A 20044-nucleotide genomic window follows, 5' to 3' on the forward strand; every position below is an offset into this window, starting at 1 on the left:
ATATCCTAATATGTGTATAAATATATATATATCATATATACATATATATATGTATATTAATATATATATACAATATACATTGAATTTATATCTATATATATATATATATTTATATATTAATATATATATATATATATATATATATACAAAGGCCTTTACAAACGACCATAAAAACACCCGATTCATTAATCCCTAGTCAAACTCATCAACGTATTAATTTAAACGTTTAAACCTTAAACGTATAAAAAAAACATTTAGAAATACCCAAAAACACCGCCGTATCAATCCGTCATCAAACTCCATAAAACGCAAGACCCATCAAAACGTATCAATGGAAGAAAAACGTTTAAGCTAAACGTATACAAACCCCCCCCCCCCCCCCTAACGTTGCAAATCACAAATACGAGAGAGAGTCCTTACCCCCCCCCCCTCCCCCCCCCCCCACCTCCCCCCCCCCCCACCCCCCCCCCCCCCCCCCCCCCCCCCCCCCCCCCCCCCCCCCCCCACCCCCTTGGTCGAATGGAACTTTGCCATCAGCTATAAGTGACCGTGTTATTCCTGGTCACGATTTCAGCAGAGTCATTATCATACAAATGTATACGGATATGCGAGTGTCGCTCCCGAGAGAGAGAGAGAGAGAGAGAGAGAGAGAGAGAGAGAGAGGAGAGAGAGAGAGAGAGAGAGAAAGACAAAGATTAGCCACGACAGTAAAGCAGTAGGAGCTTACAGCATGCATTTTCTCTATACAGTAAGTGCTGTGATTCCGTTCGGGTCATTTTCAAAGCAAATAAAGGAGAGAGAGAGAGAGAGAGAGAGATTTTCCAATACTATAAGCAGGATCGTTTGTGAAACATGCTTCTATACAGTAAAAGTTCAAATGATATTTTGGTTTATTTTTGCATAGTAAGTTACATGATGACGTTCATTCATTTACAAATCAAAAAAGAGAGAGAGAGAGCTAAATTAAGTTCCCATTAGTCTAATAAACCCTCGTACTTCGAGTCTTCAAAGGAAATTCTAAAAAAAAAAAAAAAAAAAAATGGCCCGAAACGAACAACAATCAAACATGACATCACCTGGATCCCACGAAAAGAAAATGGATGCTCATCACTCTGCAACACTACTAATTCCATTAAGCCCTCGTTACAGATAAACAAGCAGACATTATTCATAAAATATAACGCCAAGCATTGACGGAGCAAGGTGCGGAGGGGGCAATTTGTTAAGCGTAATTAGATTTTGCCTGGAGACGAGAGCTGAATATCCAATAGATAGAGAGGCAAATGTGACTGTTTTGGGTATCAATATTGAATTGACCAGAGAGGTCATGACCTCCAAGGAAAAAAGAGAGGTGAGGTGAGATTAGGTCAGTAAGAGTGATCGTGATTGCACGGGGAAATAATGACTAACTAATGACCATTTGTGGATAAATTTCCACTGTAACCAGAAAGGTCATGACCCCCAAAGATGGAGTGATAAGTGAAATTGGGTCAACGTGAATGACTGTGATTGTACAGCTAATCGATGGTTACAAATGTGATGGAGGATTGGTGGTAGATAGTTGACGAGAAACTGCGCTGTCTGGTGAAAAGAACCACAAAAATAATCGTAAGAAAGGAGTAGCTGACGTAAATATTAACAAGAGTAAGTTTACCGAAGACATGATCTAGTCTTCGAAAGATATTGTAATTCCAAAAGCTGTAGATATTATAGGAGTCCATATAACTTTTATAAACAATTTAAAAATATATATTTAAGATCATTGTACCCTTGATTTACAATTGCAATTTGATTAATATATCTAACTCTTATTCATCCGTATCCGTTATTATATGTTTAGCTATTTATTTATTTTCGGACAGTCCTCAGCGAGGCCTCAGGATTTGGAATTCCGGGGAGCGCTTCTGCTCTCTCTCTCTCTCTCTCTCTCTCTCTCTCTCTCTATTACCGGAAGATGCGTTTAGCAATTCTTCTGGTAGACATTAGAGGTGCCTCACGCTGAGGGACCCAGAGCAACCCGAACGAGCTGTAAGGTCTGTAAGGTAAGGTAAGATCTCTCTCTCTCTCTCTCTCTCTCTCTTCCTCTAAATCTCTCTGCGCCTCCCCTGTTTCTAGTCTATCCATCCTTCTAATTCGTCGACTGGCGCTTAATTCTCTGTCAGTAACCAGGACTCAAAAAAAAAAAAAAAAAATAGAAAAAAAAAACTTTTGGAAGTTGGCCCCGTCCCCTCCAGAAAACTATTAGGCACAGTTGTAGTCAAATTATCATCATTGAGAATGCCGCTCGAGTTTCAAGCTTGGACAAGTTGGGGAAGAATGTTGGCCCGTCTCGCCCCCACCCCCCCCTCCCCCGAAGAGAAAGAATGGCCCACCCTCACCCAACCCCCGCACCCCCACCCCCGCCCCCCCCCCCCAAAAAAAACAAAAAAGGACCAGAGAGACGCAAAAGTTTTTGAGCGCTAATTTGGAACGTCGACTCTCGAATGAAATTAAGCTCCCTGAGGAGAGAATTGGAAATGGGGGGTTGAGTGGGGGGGGGGGGCGTTGACGGGGGGGGGAGATGGGCGTTGCTCTCTTCCTTGCGTTTTCCCGTAAAGACCCAAACCCTTCCCCCCACCAACCCTGTAACCTCTTCCCCAACCCCGCTAACTCATCTAATCAACCCCATTCCCCAACCCAACAACACAAACCTCACCAACCCCACGATCCCCAATTTCCCTATCGAAAAAGCTAAATCGAGTCGGGGTCGAAACAGTAACCTCTTCTCCAACCCCCACAAACCCTCAATGCCACCAATCATCCCCACAACCTCACCAACCCATAATCCCTCATGGGGGGGGGGGGGTTCTACAAAAAAAAAAAAAAAAAAAAAGGGGGGGATTTTCCCGTACAGACTAAACTCCCCCCCTCCCTCCCCCCCAGTTACCCCACCCATCCATCATCCCCAGCCCCACATAACCTCATCCAATCCATTTCCCAACCCCATCAACCTATAACCGTCTCATGAGGCGGTTAGTTCTCAGCTAAAAAGGGGTTTTCTCGTAAAGACCAACCCCTCCCCTTGAATCTTACTTTGATCTTACTTAGGCAAATCCTTGTTATTTGCTTTATTCCTACAAAGATAATCATATTTTGTTAAAGTTTCTTCAATGTCCGGTATAATTTAGCAAATTCAATCTTACTTATGCAAATCCTTGTTTATTTGCTTTTATTCCTACAAAGATAATCATATTTTGTAGTCATGTCTTTATTAAATAGGAAATTCAATCTTACGTTGATCTACTTTATTAATTAATCCTTGTTTTTATTTATTCCTACAAAAGATAATCATATTATCAAAGTTTTTCCATCGTCCCTATGTAAAATTAGCCAAGTTCATCTTACTTTGATCTTAACTTATGAAAATCTTCATTATTATCGTACGGTGTTATCGCATATTCATACAAAGGCAATTAAAAACCACCAAGATAATCGTTTTATCCTTCAAAGGTCTGCAACGTTTTTATAATTAGCAACTTGAATCTAACTTTGATCTAACTTATGAAAACCCTCGTTATTATCTTGTGTTTGTTATTATCGTATATTCATACAAAGATGATCAAAAACCACTAACAAAGCTGTTTTATCCTTCGAAGGACACAACAAGCACTTTCCAGTCATGTCAATACGCCTTCTCCTAAGTCTGTTTACCCAGAAGTTCGCAATCCGGTAATACTCCCCGTCAAGTTATATCAGAAATGACATATTCCTTCCTGCCTAGCTATCGGGTTGAGAGAAGTTGGAAAAAGGGGGTGGGGTTGGGGGTCGGAGGGGGTGGGGGGGGGGGTGAGGGGGGTGAGGGGTGAGGAGGGCAAGTCACAGAAGTTTGGGTGGAAGTAGGAGGACCAGGACTAGAGGCAGCGTCTCTGGGATATTATAGATTATACTGCGTTGGGAAGTTAAGTTTCGTTCTGTATGTATGTACGTGTTTTGGTTCCTTGTAGTGACGTCAACGTTGGTGTTGTGTGGTGATATTATAGTTATATATATTAGATTTTATTTTATAGTTTCAGTGGCAGTTTATGTCTGCAGGTTGATTTAAAGGATAAATAATGGATGCTTCTTTAGGTAGAGTTATCTGGGATTTTTCTGAAATTTGACACAAATTAAACTTTTCTGAAGCTTGACGCAGACCCTAAAATTTTCTGGAACTTGGACACAAACCTAAGTTTTCTTGAAACTTGGACACAAAACCTTAAATTTTTCTGGAACTGACACAAACCCTAAATTTTTCTGGGACTTGACACAAATCTAAGTTTTCTTGAAACTCCCGACACAAACCTAAGTTTCTTGGAACTTGACAACCCCTAATTTTTCTTTTTTTTGGAACTAGACCCAAATCTAATTTTCTTGAAACTTGACACAAACCTTAAATTTTTCTAGAACCTTGGACACCAAAACCTTTAATTTTTTCTTGGGAACTTGGACAAACCAAACCTAATTTTTCTTTTGGAACTTGGCAAATTTCTAATTTTTTTCTGAAACTTGACGCAAACCTTAAATTTTTTGTTTCTGGAACCGGACACAAACTAAATTTTAATCCTGGGGACTTACACAAAACCCTAAAGTTTTTCTTGGGAACTTGACACAAACCTTAAATTTTTCTGGAACTTGACACAAACCTTAAATTTTTCTGGAACTTGACACAAACCTTAAATTTTTCTGGAAACCTGGACAACAAACCTAAATTTTTATTGAAACTTTTGACACAAAACCTTAAATTTTATGGAAACTTGACACAAACCTTAAATTTCCTTGAAAACTTTTTGACACAAACTTAAATTTTTTGGAAACCTGACACAAACCATTAAATTTTCGGGGAACTTGAAACAAACAACCCTTAAAGTTTTTTCTGGAAAACTTGACACAAACCGTTAAATTTTTTTCTGGAACCTGACACAAACCCTTAAATTTTTCGGGACTTGACACAAATCCTAAAGTTTTTCTTGGAACTTGACACAAACCTAAGTTTTCTTGGAACTTGACACAACCCTAAATTTTTCTTGGAACTAGACACAAATCTAAATTTTCTTGAAACTTGACACAAACCTAAATTTTTCTGGAACTAGACACAAACCTAATCTAAATTTTCTTGAAACTTGACACAAATCCTAAATTTTCTGAACTTGACACAAATCCTAAGTTTTTCTTAGAACTTGACCACAACCTAAGTTTTTCTTAAGGAACTGACACAAATCCCTAAAGTTTTTTCTGGAACTTAGACACAAATTCCTAAATTTTCTGAAAACTTGACACAAACCTTTAAGTTTTTTTTCTGGAACTTGACACTAAACCAAGTTAAGCTTGGAACGTTGGCCCATTTCTAAATTTTTCTGGAACTTGACACAAACCTTAAATTTTTCTGGGACTTGACACAAATCTATGTTTTCTTGAAACTTGACACAAACCCTAAATTTTTCTGGAACTTGACACAAACCCTAAAATTTTCTGGAACTTGATACAAACCCTAAAATTTTCTGGAACTTGATATAAACCCTAAATTTTTCTGGGACTTGACACAAACCTAAGTTTTCTTGGAACTTGACACAAACCCTAAATTTTTCTGGAACTAGACACAAATCTAAGTTTTCTTGAAACTACAAAATCCGTAAATTTTCTGGAACTTGACACAAACCTAAATTTTCTGGAACTTGACACAAACCCTAAAATTCTCTGGAACTTGACACAAGCCCTAAAATTCTCTGGAACTTGGCACAAATCCTAAAATTTTCTGGAACTTGACACAGACCCTAAACTTTCCTGAAACATGACACAGGCCCTAAAATTTGTCTGAAACTTGACACAAACTTTATTATGTCAATTTCATTCATTTTCCTTTTCGATGATGGGTATTTGACAAGACGTAGTGGTAATAATGACTATATAATGATTCATATATAATGATAAATGCAACAACAGTAAAAACAAATCATTAATATAAATAAGTGATGAAGACAACAGGAAAATATAATAATAATAATAATAATAATAATAATAATAATAAAAATAATAATAATAATAATAATAATAATAATAATAATAATAATAATGCCAAAGATAATGAAAGTCTTAATTATAATATTAATAAATGATGAAGGCAACAAGAAAATAATAATAATAATAATAATAATAATAATAATAATAATAATAATAATAATCAATAATAATAATAATAATAATAATAATAATAATAATAAGAAACATCAGCTACCTTGCAGTAATGAGTGGTACGAGCATTAACCTGAGGGAGTGATAGCAAAACGAATCAGGCAAAGATTCCTCTGGGACTAATGGTATCAAGAACAGATAGGGTGATACGTGCAAATAGGACCCAGACGTGGGGACGTTTTCATTTGACAAAGTCAACGAAGAAAGTATCAACTCATTGATGTGCAATACCATGGGACACCAGAGTTGAAGAGAAAGACGAGGGAAAAATGGATAAGTATCATGATCTGAGAAAATAGAAATAAGAAGGATATGGGATAATGCCCAGTGGAAAGTCGTACCCATAATCATAGGAGCACTAGGCACGATCCCAAGATCCCTGAAAAGGAATCTAGAAAAACTAGAGGCTGAAGTAGCTCCAGGCTCATGCAGAAGAGTGTGATCCTAGAAACGGCACACATAGTAAGAAGAGTGATGGACTCCTAAGGAGGCAGGATGCAACCGGAACCCCACACTATAAATACCACCCAGTCGAATTGGAGGACTGTGATAGAGCAAAAAAAAAAAAAAAATAAATATAATAATAATGCCAAAGATAACGAATACAAGTCTTAATTATAATATTGATAATTGATGAAGCAACAGGATAATAATAATAATAATAATAATAATAATAATAATAATAATAATAATAATAATAATAATAATAATAAATAGTCTTAATTATAATATCGATAATGATGATAATGAATAAATTATAAGTTTTGAATCGTAGAGAGAGAGAGAGAGAGACCAACTCGATCTGTCAACATTCGACCACAGACATGCAATAAATACTAGACAAAGTGCATTTTACCCCTTTTTCGCGAGAAAAGAAGGTCTATCCAAGATGGCTGCCATTCACTTTCACTTTCAGTCTAATCTCCTCCGCCTGATCTGTTTGAATATCTCTCTCTGTTGGCGTCTGAGGTCCATACACTATCCAATACATAAATATACTTCGAATAATGATTTTAGGCGTTATAATCACTGCAATGTCGTTATCATTATCACTGTAATGGCTGTAAGTTATTGAGATGACGAGTTGCAAAGGTCAGTGAACTTCGAGGAATGTCGATTAAATGGTGGATCATCTTTGTTGCGTCCTGGTTTCTCAATCATTTTAGAGGTAAACTGCCTTATTTAGTTGCTTGAGTTACTTATAATATATACAAAAATATTGATGTATTAATTCTTTAGTCATTAATAATTCTAGTCTGCCAAATATTAGGGAAAATCTTCAGGAGAGTCCGTTCGTACTAAAGACTAGTACCAAGTATGGTCAAGAATGTCTCGTGAAGAGTATACCGACTTCTTTTGGGAACGAATACTGTCTCTGGGCAATGAAGCAACATTCTTAACTTCTTATACCTCTGGGAACACAGAGGCACCAACGTAGCTACCTGGAAAGCGTTTAATCGCAACTTTTAAGAACGCATTTCAACACTTTGAAACCCGGAGTACGTGAGATTTAGGAGACTTCCACGTCCGAAACGACGTATCCTAACCCTCACGAACTCCGTAGACTCGGAGGTGACAGGTGAAGAAGAGGCAACTCGCCCTTCGGCTTCTCAGTCCACATCAGACCACAGACGAAGTTAAGCTCGTTCCCAGTGTCTTCCCAAGTGTCGTCTTTACGCCATGGCCGTGCCATTGCTTAGATTATTCGTGTTATTATTGGTGTTAGGAGTCCATGGTGAGTTGGAGGAGTCTTTACGTCCTTAAGGAGAGTGTAAGGATCACGTTTAATTGCGCAAAACTTAGTGGGAACTGAAGTTGCCGGTTGTTCGGTGATATCAACGCACTGACAGCACCTATCTGAGGGACTGTGGCGGAGCGAGGAAGATTGTCGCTGATCGTTTTTTATTCTTTTAACATAAAAATAACCGTTGTTTGTTGTAGTTCGTAATTACTACTTGTAGAATAAGTATCCATGAGGACGTAAGACAGTTATTTGCGCGTAATAACGCATGCGAAAGCACTCAAAAGCGTTTCATTTTGAGAGTTATGTCAGGGTTCGTCGGTACGGACATGTGCGAGCATTAACGGTATATACGGTAAGATCGAACCTCGTTATAGCGAACTCTCAGTGGAATATCGTGCCGACAAATAAAATATATTGATAATATTTTATATTCTTAGACGTTTTAGCTTTATACTGATAATTTACTGGTCATATTCGCCAATTGGGTACATAACTGCTCCCTGAAGGTCGTTATATGCAACGTATAGTTGCGAACGTGCATAGTCATTAACTTGATGCTTAGCTGAGAAAAACCTTTTCAAGTATAAGGTGCGGAGATGTCTTATAACGGGTCTAAACCCCTTTCCCCTTGTTTCTCCACCCCCTCCCCCTTTTAGGAAAGACACCTAACCGCAGGTGACGCCGTGACGGTAGATATGAGTCTATTGCCTTAAAATTTTAGGCAAATCTGCGTTATCAACGTTTTAAAGTTAAAATAACTTTGGCGTAATTAGATTTGTCTTAACCTAGACAATATCCCTTGATGAAATATTTTACCTGCAAAGAAATTTTTAACAATTTACCTGTAAATAGGCGAAACTTTAACCAGCAATTTACCTATTCATTGACACTTAAAATTTATCTTTCAAATATAAGACATTATGGTCAACAATTTACTTGCAAGCTAAAGAAACGAGCACAATCTAAGTATACTCTTATTAAAATCTTAAACAATTTGACAGAAAAAAAATGACAGGGTGTCCATAAAGTCCTATTACCATTCTGAGCAATAGATGCTTGTAACGGTACTGGGACTTTATGGCCACCCTATGCTGACGTGGTATTTCCACTCACAAGAGAAAGGTTTGAGAAAGAGAGAGAGAGAGAGAGAGAGCTGTCCACTTAAACTATAGGAATGCAGGCTTACCCACAGTCAAGTCTCGAGTGTCAGACTTTTCCTTGATCCCAACTAGTGGGGGTAGGCAGACACGCTATGGGGGTTGTTTGTGGGTCATTTAAAAACCTGTTACGTCCAAGGCTCTCTTCACCTGTTATTTGTATAGCCTGATGACCCTTCGCCCTAGTGCCTGGTTAACGCTAGACCCAAGGTATACCTTGGCTAGACCGATGTCCTTACTTTTTTTTGTTTTTTTTTTCAGTGGTCCACACTTCTTTCTTTTAACTTCAGACTTTTAAAAGTAGCTGCCATTATCTCTTAGTACGAGATCTTATGCGAATTGATTTTTTTCACAAAGGCTGTTATTTAAGTGTTAGGATTCACTTAAGTGTGCGTCTGTAATTCAGGGTTCACTTTTTAAAGTAATTGTTTATTCCTCTAGTACTAGCTCCTATAGGGATTTTATTATACTATATGCCCGAATGGTTTGTATTCTAGAACTAGCACTGATAAGAGCTGGTTTTACAGGAGAAACATTAGTAGATTATATATTTAGTATTTTGCAGGCCCCTGGAAATCCCATCGATATATTAACTTGTCGTAGGCCTATGTATACGCTTGGAAATTAAACTTTTGAAATATTAACCACAATTCCATACCGCCATGACTGTTAAATTTCCAAGAATGGTAGAAAGAATCATCCTGGAAAGAAAAAATAATTAAATCTGCTGGATTTAGGTCCATGTTGCTTGAATACTGATATTGTTAAGTGAAAAGTTATTTGATTTTGTTATAGACCTAAAAATTGAACCATAATCAGACGGGTGGTTTGGTATGTTAAACGTATTTCGACATTATTATTCATTATTATTATCACGATATAAACTTCAACTCGGCTTATGACTAGTTCTGTGAGATGTCTGCTGGTTTGAAATCCTCAGGAGGTCCACACTAGGCCTAAGTTAACCTGCCAAACCACGAGTTGTCACTGTTATCTTGTTTTTCAATCTTCTAGGATGCATACCAAACCGCATTCTCTCTCTCTCTCTCTCTCTCTCTCTCTCTTTGGCTTAAGGAGGAATGTCTTAAGTTAACGAGATGCTTTCGATAACAAATACTAAACGTAGGTCAGATTCCTTTGTAGATTATCATTAAAACCCATCTTGGTTTAATTTTGGAAACGCTTATTCGGTAGTTTCTCAAGTCAACACCCCCAGTTGACCTGTAAGTCACTGGTTTTTAGTTTAATAGGGAGACTTTTTCGTTTTGAGTAGGCCTATAGTCGTTTAGTTTCTGAGATGTATAGCAATTTTTCACGTCTTTTCGGGTTACCATTCTCTTTCGTTAATCTCATGGAGTTAACGTAAGGTAATTAGTAACAGTCTTTTAGTAGTACCTAATTAGTATCAGAGTCTTCTGTTTGAATAGAGCTATCGAACTCCTTTTTGACAAAGCTTTAATTCACAGTAGTGACGAAAACCTAGATTATCGCTGAGAACCTTTGATTTATGATATAAAAAGACTTACAATTTAAATTACTTCTACCCATTTTACTGACGGAAATCTGTAGATACAAAATTATATGTATTTGCTATTTATAGAAGATTGAGTGATATCCTGTTTCATAAGACTAGCAAGACGCATAAGTAAACTGACTTCAAAAACTAGTGGAAAATATCGACTTAAATTTTATACTATGCTCTGTTTTTTTCTATCTGTCCATCCGCCTTTGGTGGTCGCGCATGGTAACACTGCGTCCCGGGCTTTAAATAGTTACGCTATGTTTAAAGTTTTAGGTAAATAAAAGGATATCTGGGTGTACATTTTAAGTTTATTTTTAATAGCTTTATAGTTTATAATAGTAAAGATGCACTACTATGAACCCTTACAACATTCAAATGACTGTGTATAGCAGTATAGCTTTTAGGTGTCAAATGACTGTGTATATCAGTAGCTTTTTAGGTGTCAAATGACTGTGTATATCAGTAGCTTTTTAGGTGTCAAATGACTGTGTATATCAGTAGCTTTTTAGGTGTCAAATGACTGTGTATATCAGTAGCTTTTAGGTGTCAAATGACTTGTTTATATCAGTAGCTTTTAGGTGTCAAATGACTTGTTTATATCAGTAGCTTTTAGGTGTCAAATGCCTGTGTATATCAGTAGCTTTTAGGTGTCAAATGACTGTTTATATCTGTAGCTTTTAGGTGTCAAATGCCTGTGTATATCAGTAGCTTTTTAGGTGTCAAATGCCTGTGTATATCAGTAGCTTTTTAGGTGTCAAATGACTGTGGATATCAGTAGCTTTTAGGTGTCAAATGCCTGTGTATATCAGTAGCTTTTTAGGTGTCAAATGACTGTGGATATCAGTAGCTTTTAGGTGTCAAATGCCAGTGTATATCACTAGCTTTTAGGTGTCAAATGCCTGTGTATATCAGTAGCTTTTTAGGTGTCAAATGACTCTGGATGTCAGTAGCTTTTAGGTGTCAAATGCCAGTGTATATCACTAGCTTTTAGGTGTCAAGTGACTGTGTATATCAGTAGCTTTTTATGTGTCAAGTGACTGTGTATATCAGTAGCTTTTTAGGTGTCAAGTGACTGTGTATATCAGTAGCTTTTTAGGTGCCGAGTGACTGTATATCAGTAGCTTTAGGTGTCAAATGCCAGTTTATATCAACGTTTAGGTGTCAAATGACTGTGTATAGCCGTGGCTTTTTAGGTGTCAAATGACAGTGTATATCAGTATCTTCTGTCGGTCAAGTAAGAGTTTATACGAGTGGCATGCAGGTGTCAGACGACTTGTCTGTCAGTAGCCTGTACTTGTTTTTGGAACCATAGTTTATGGAAGTCAAGGACTTTGTCAGAACCTTATAACGGTCAAGTGTCTGTGTATATCAGTAGCTTCTATTTGAGCTAGAACGGTCAAGTAACAGTTTACATGACATATCTTGGTTATAAACGTCCAGTTACAGATAGATAACCACGGCTATCTACCGCAATCACATGTACCGCAATTTATCGCCGGTCACGGATCGCTTGAAGTGGCGCCACTTCCCGTCTGATAGAAGTCTCGGAAAATCCCACCGTCGCATCGTGTTTATATATATATTTGGCCGCGCAAGATACCAATTTTTTTTTCTTACAGAATCTTACGCACGATGTACAGATAGTAGTTGGTTTTACACGAATGAAAACTCATTTCTGCCGCGGTTCAAAGAAGTCTATTGAAAAAATAATCATTTTTATGCACTGTTTAGGCCTACTTACGATATCGCTGTAACAGTTATTTTAAAAACATCAAAGCTAAGACGAACTCAATGCCAGTATGTTACTAAGTAGGCTACTTCCATGGATAGTGCCAATGGGTTAATGATTCTACTTTAATTCCACAGTAGGCCTAGTCATGAATAGTACCTTTAAGCTAACGATTCTACTTTTAGTTCCACGATAGGCCTAACAATGAAGAGTACCAATAGACTTATGATTCTACCATAATTCCACAATAGGCTTAACTATAGTTAATACTAATAGGCTAATGACTTATTTTAATTCCACATTAGGCCTAACCATGGATTATACCAAATAGTTTAATTCCATAATAGGCTAACCACTGAATTAACATTAACACAATCAGGAATACAAAGAGCAATTCCCTCAGTATTCACTATCTCATGGAAGACTCTGAAAGCGTGGACACTTTTTTTTCATCTTTTTTTATTACGAATATCTGGAAACACTACAATTTGCGCTTATTTGCCAAAAGGACTTTTCCCATTGCCGGATGGGGGGGGGGGGAACCTCGGGCCCGGAATTTCGCCCCAGTGGGAATTTTTCCTTTGTGCTTTATTTATCGAGTGAAGTTGCGGTTCTTGGGGGCTTGTGAAAGTCGTCTTCTGGTCTGGTAATTTGCTTAGAATGTCGTGTATATATATGTGTGTATATATATGTATAAATGTTATATTATATATATATATATATATAAATGTTATATTATATATATGAATAGTTAATATATATATATATATATATAATATATATGTGTGTGTGTATGATATTATTATAATATATGAACGAACTGATAAATATGTTCTAAATAAACAAACAAACAACTGTGTCTGTTAAATTAAATATGTGTTTGTATGTTATAATATACCCTATGTGTTTTGTATGTATATATATATTATATATGTGTTATGTAATGATGAATATATATGATTATATGTATATGATGATTATTATAATATGTATGTATATATATGTATAATATGTACTATTAGATATATTGTATATATATGTTAATATGATAATATATATTAAACATAGTATAATTATATAATAAGTATATATATATATTATATATATATATAATATATATAATATATTACCCTATATATATATTATTATATATATATATATTATATATTTATATGACATATATATATATTATATAATAATAATATATAATATATAGATATATATTAATATATAATAAATATATATATATATAAATATATATAATATATATATATTAATATCATAATAAAGATATATATAATATGATAATTATTATACTATAATTAATTATATATTAGATTCTATAGTATATCCCTATATATGTTTTATATGTTATATATAATATGTAATAAATATAATTATATATAATAATTTATATATTAACATATGTTAATAGTAATTATTATTATATATATATATTTTATACTATATTATATTATATAGAATATATATATATAATATATATTATGTATATAATGTATATATGTATTATTATATTATGTAATATTACTTAATGCATATTATATGTTATATTAATATATTATGTCATAATATATGTATAATATATATATTGTATATATTTATATGTATATTATATTATGTAATATATATATGTATATATATATATGTATATATATAATGTAATAATATATGTATTTATAATATATATATGTATATTATATTATTGTATATATATATACATGATATATATATATATAGATTATTTATAATATATATAATATTGTATTATATATATATTATTATGTATATTATATATTAATATTTTTATGTATATATATATATTAGTATATATATTATGTGTAATATATATATGTGTAATATGATATATGTGATATAATATCATGTGTATATTATATAATGTGTTATATATATATGTGTTAATATATTATATGTGATATATAGATATGATAAATAGTAATAAATATATATGTATATATTATATGTAGATATTGTATATATATAATATATGATATGTATATCTATCATATATTATATAAATGTATTATATATATATGTCTATATAATATATATGTATATATATATATATGTCTATATATCTATATGTAATATATATATATGTATATCTATATATGTATATATATAGAGGATGTATTTAAATATCTATGTATATATATATGTATATATGTATATATATATGGTATATATGTTTTTATATATATATTGTATATATATGTATTATAATGTATTATATATATAAATAATTCTATGATATATATATATATATATATATGTATGTATATATTTATATATATATATATATATATATATATATATGTATAGGATATTATATTTATATATTATATATGTAATTATATATATGTATATATATATTTATATATTTATATAGTGTATATATATATATTTTTTAAAATTGGTATTAAATAAATCTATAAAAAAAAAATTTATTATATATATTTAGTATAATTGTATATATTATCTATATGTTAATATATATAATTATATATTTAATAATATATTTAATATATATTATATGTATATTAGATTAATGTATATATATATATTATTTATTATTTGTATATATTATTATTTATATATGTATATATATATATGTGAAATATTATTACTGTATATATAATATTTATTATATATAATATATCTTATATATATTTATATATGTATATATATATAATTATATATATATGTATATAGACTAGTTATATATATTTATAAATATATTATGTATAAATATAGCATGTCTATATATATATATGTATATATATATTATGTAATATAATATTGTATATATATTATGGTATTAATATTATATATATATATATGTATATATATATATTATATTTAATATTATTATATATGTAATATTACTGTATATATATTGTATATAGATATATATGTATATATATATGTTATTATATGTATATATGTATATATGTATATATCTAATATATATATGATATATATATATATATATATAATGTGTATATATATATATATATATGTATATAATATATATATGTTTCTATATATATATATATATATATGATATATATAATGTATCTAATATATATATACTATATATTATGTATATATTATATATATATATATAATATATTATGTATATATATATATATGTATGGAATAATATACTATATATATATAGGTATATATATATATATATATATATATGTATTATATATGTATATATATATATATGTATTAATATATGTATATATATATATCGATGTAACATATATGTATAGTATAATATATATGTATAATTATGTATATATATGTATATAATAAATATGTATATAATATGTATATATAATATGATATATGTATATATATGTATATATATATATCTATGTTATATATATTTATAGTATATATATATATATGTATATATATAATATATGTATATTATATATTTGTATATATATATATAATGTATATATATCTATGTATCTATATATTTAATATGTATATATATATATATAAATGTATTAATATATATTAATGTATATATATAGATTGTAAATGTATATATATATATTTATATTATTATATTGTTATATATTGGATCTTCATTATTTATATATATGATATAATTGTATATATTGTATTATTAATATGGTATATTTATATATATATATATCTTATATATTATATATAATTATTATATCTGTATATATATGTATATATATGTATATATAATAGTATATATATATATATATGTATTATATTCTATAATGTTAATATATAGATATTGGTTTATCTATAATATATATATGTATATAATATATTATATGTATACTATAATATATGTAGATATATGTCTATATATGTATACATATATATATATAGGTTAATATACATATTGGAATATATTATTAATATATGTATATATACGTATATATAAGTATATTATTATTAGGTAATTATATGGATACCTTAGTTGTATATAGGATATAGGGATATATATATCATATGATATTACGAAGATCACGAATATTGGGTTAAGATGAATAGATATATATGTAATAATATATGTATATATAATATAGTATATACATATGTATATATACATATAATTGATATATATATTGTATAATATTATATTAATATATGATATAAATGTATATCTAATATATAATATGTATATATATATATATGTATATATATATATATGTATATAATATTATATAAGTATATAATATAAGTTAATTAAATCTATATAGTATCTAATATATATGTATATATAATTATGTATATATAATATTATATATGTATCTAAATAGATATGTATACATTAATTAGTATATGTATACTATATTATAATGTATAGATCTTGTATAAATGTATAATATAATATATGTTATATATGTAATATGTATAATATGTATCATATATATATGTAAATATGTATACTATAATATATATCTATAAATATAATAGATAATATATGTAATATTATACGTATATATTGTATATAGATATGTATATATAGTATATAATATGTATATATATATAAATAGATGTATATATATCTATAATGTATATATACATATATATGTATATAATATATATATGTATATATAACATATATAAGTATATATATAATAGAATTATATGTATATCTATATATGTATATTATTATACAGATATAGATGTATTAATATGTATATATGTAATATTATCTATGTAATATCGTATAATATATGGTATGTACATAGATAATGTATAGATAATATATCTTATTGTATATAGATAAAGAGTTATAATATAGTATTAATGTATAATATAATATATTAGATAGATTATATATATACTTATATATTGAATATATAGAATATATATATATAATTATATAATATATATATATATATAAATTAAATACTATATATAATTAATAATACACATTATTAATCGATATTAAATTAATATATATAGATATAGATAATATATAATTAATTTAAACGTTAACTAGTATTTATATGTACAAGAATTAGTATATGAAAGTGTATGAGTGTGTATATTATTTGATACGTAGTGTGTTTTATGTATAATTGTGTTTTGATATATAGATAAAATTCATTTAAGCAAATAAAGTACTTTAGCAAGTTAAGATATTAACCAAATTCAATAAGTTGGTTAATATTGCTTTAACAATTTATCTTCATAGAATTACTCTGTGAATCATTTGATGGGGAATGTCCCAAGTACCCGAGAAATATACTAGAGAATTGTTTTCCAAGATGTGAGATAGCAGTTGGTAATTGTGTTGTATTTTGAGCAAAGATCGCTGAATCTGGTAATGGCTTTGTCTGTCAGTCCAGCAACTTTTTTTTCTGTCTTCAGATCTTTAAAAACTACAGAGGCTAGAGGGCTGCAAAATTAGGTATGTCTTGATTCATCCACCCAACTAATCCTCAAACTACAAATTGTAGACCATTAGCCCCAGTAGTATTTATTTTATTTAAGGTTAAATTTAGCCATAATTGTGCATTTGGCAACGATATAGGATGGGTCACCAGCGGGCCGTGGCTGAAAGTTTCATGGGCTACGTCTCATACGCATGATTTGGTGTACAGAAAACTTTCTTCGGCACATTTTTTACTTTCTTTTCTGGAATATTTCCTAATAATTTCTGTGCCATTAGGTTAAAGAGGGTGCAAGTAATTGGTTTATGCTTGTACGGAATTTAAACTCTTCTTGATCAGTGGCTGTATAACTACTTACCTTAGGTAAAGGTTACTTTATGTTGATGTTGGAGTCAATAGAGTTGCCTTAATTATCTACTTGATAATTTCATTTAAGAGCATTTAAGAGAGGATTAAAAACTGGCCTTTGGTAGGTGCTTTTTTAAAAGTAACAAGGGAATGGTACTGTACCATGAAAGAAAAAGAACTGACTGTTTTGGGAATAAAATTTAGAAAATTCTGTCATATGGTTGGAGAAATCTTTGCATCTGACTTTCCAAGTGGTTTTTTATCTTTTAAGAAATTGTTAGATTTAATCTGGAGTCACGTGGAGTTCATTCTCACTCAGAAACTGTTATTGTGGAACATTCTTTTTACATTCAAAACAGTTTTACCAAACGGTTTTATGTATATTTTATTCTTGCAATTTTTTTTTTTCATTAATGGTGTTCCCTAAGGGGGAGGGGTATTGCCATTAATGCATCACATGATGCACTGTAAGCATTACTGAAGGTTCTCTTCGGTGTCCCTTGGGCCCTTCGCTGCAACCCCTTTCATCCCTTATACTGGACAGTATCTGTTCATATTCTAATATGAACAGTCATCCATCTTACTTTCAACCTAACAATTGTTTCATAGTACAGTATGACTGTGAGGTCTGCCTCCTGTTACCTACTATACCTTTAACACTTTTGAGAGACTATTTCCCTTTCAGCGCAGAATGACCTGATAAGTCCCAGTTTTTGGCCTAAATTTTATATTCCATTCTAGTCCAATAAGGGGGCTTGATTTATTGTCTCAAGAAGTGGAAAATCATCCCAAATCCTATTTTTCAGCATCCTTTGGCCACAGAGAAGGGGAGTGCATCGAGGTAGGATATGCTAGATCCGCTGGAAGTCTCCTACATCAAGGCTACGAGGCCACCAAGAAAGCCGTTCTTGAACGATGGGCCACTGAGGACAAAGAAAGAAACCATACAAGCTATCTCCTTCTCCTAGTAAACGTAAGTATACCCTGAGATATAAAGTATGTATATATATATATATATATATATATATATATATATATATATATATATATATATATATACTATATATATATATATATATATATATATATATATATATATATATATATATATATATATATATATATATATATATATATATATATATATATATATATATATATATATATAGATATATATATATATATATATATATATATATATATATATTATATATATATATATATATATATACACATACATACACATACAGTAATGCCTGATTATCAGAGATGTTAAGTTATTTAAGTAAAGAAGACTGTGTATTATATCTGCACTGGAATATTTTTTAGATATGCTAACAGCAATTCCACTTAATTCCTCACCTAAATCTACCTGTACTAGACACTTTAAACGTTCAGTTTAGTAGAGATATCTAATAGAAGTGTATCACAACTAAAATTGTGGCATAGAAAAAAAAATTGTAGCTAATAAGATCAAAGGTCCACTTAGTTTGGGTGTTAAGGGTTTTGAAATGGAATAAGATGTTTTGCCTTTTGGCAGTTTAGTATGTCAGTAAACTCAAGTTTGACGGTGGTGAATAATATATAAAGTTGTAACAGTTGATGATAGTTATTTGACTTAAAAACAGGTATTAAACAAAAAAAAATACTTTACCCTTCTTTCTCAAATACATTTTAAATTTTCTTTTCACCCTGAAGGTCACTCGGACTGGCCAGCTCTTGGAAGATGCTTCGAAGGTTATAGTGGACATGATCCGGAAGACTAGGGTGGGCAAAAGATGTCCTGGGGACTGGCTTCTCAAAGGCCTTGAGAAACATGTTGTGCCTCTCATCAACCTTGACAAAGAACTCGCAGAGGAAATGGGGCTGGGTGAGTGTGAATTTTAATTACTTCAT

At 30.9% G+C, this 20044-nt stretch overlaps 1 protein-coding gene across 1 annotated transcript; it reads left to right on the forward strand.

The window, feature by feature from the left end:
- Positions 1-7792: 7792 nt before the first annotated feature.
- Positions 7793-20035, forward strand: LOC135213778 (uncharacterized). The gene is made up of 3 exons (XM_064247906.1): positions 7793-7942; positions 18955-19121; positions 19847-20035. Exons 1-3 carry the CDS (start codon positions 7888-7890, stop codon positions 20033-20035), a joined length of 411 nt encoding a protein of 136 aa, XP_064103976.1. The 5' UTR covers positions 7793-7887.
- Positions 20036-20044: the final 9 nt, after the last annotated feature.

This window comes from Macrobrachium nipponense, chromosome 43 (assembly GCF_015104395.2).
Source record: "Macrobrachium nipponense isolate FS-2020 chromosome 43, ASM1510439v2, whole genome shotgun sequence".
Taxonomy (NCBI): domain Eukaryota; kingdom Metazoa; phylum Arthropoda; class Malacostraca; order Decapoda; family Palaemonidae; genus Macrobrachium; species Macrobrachium nipponense.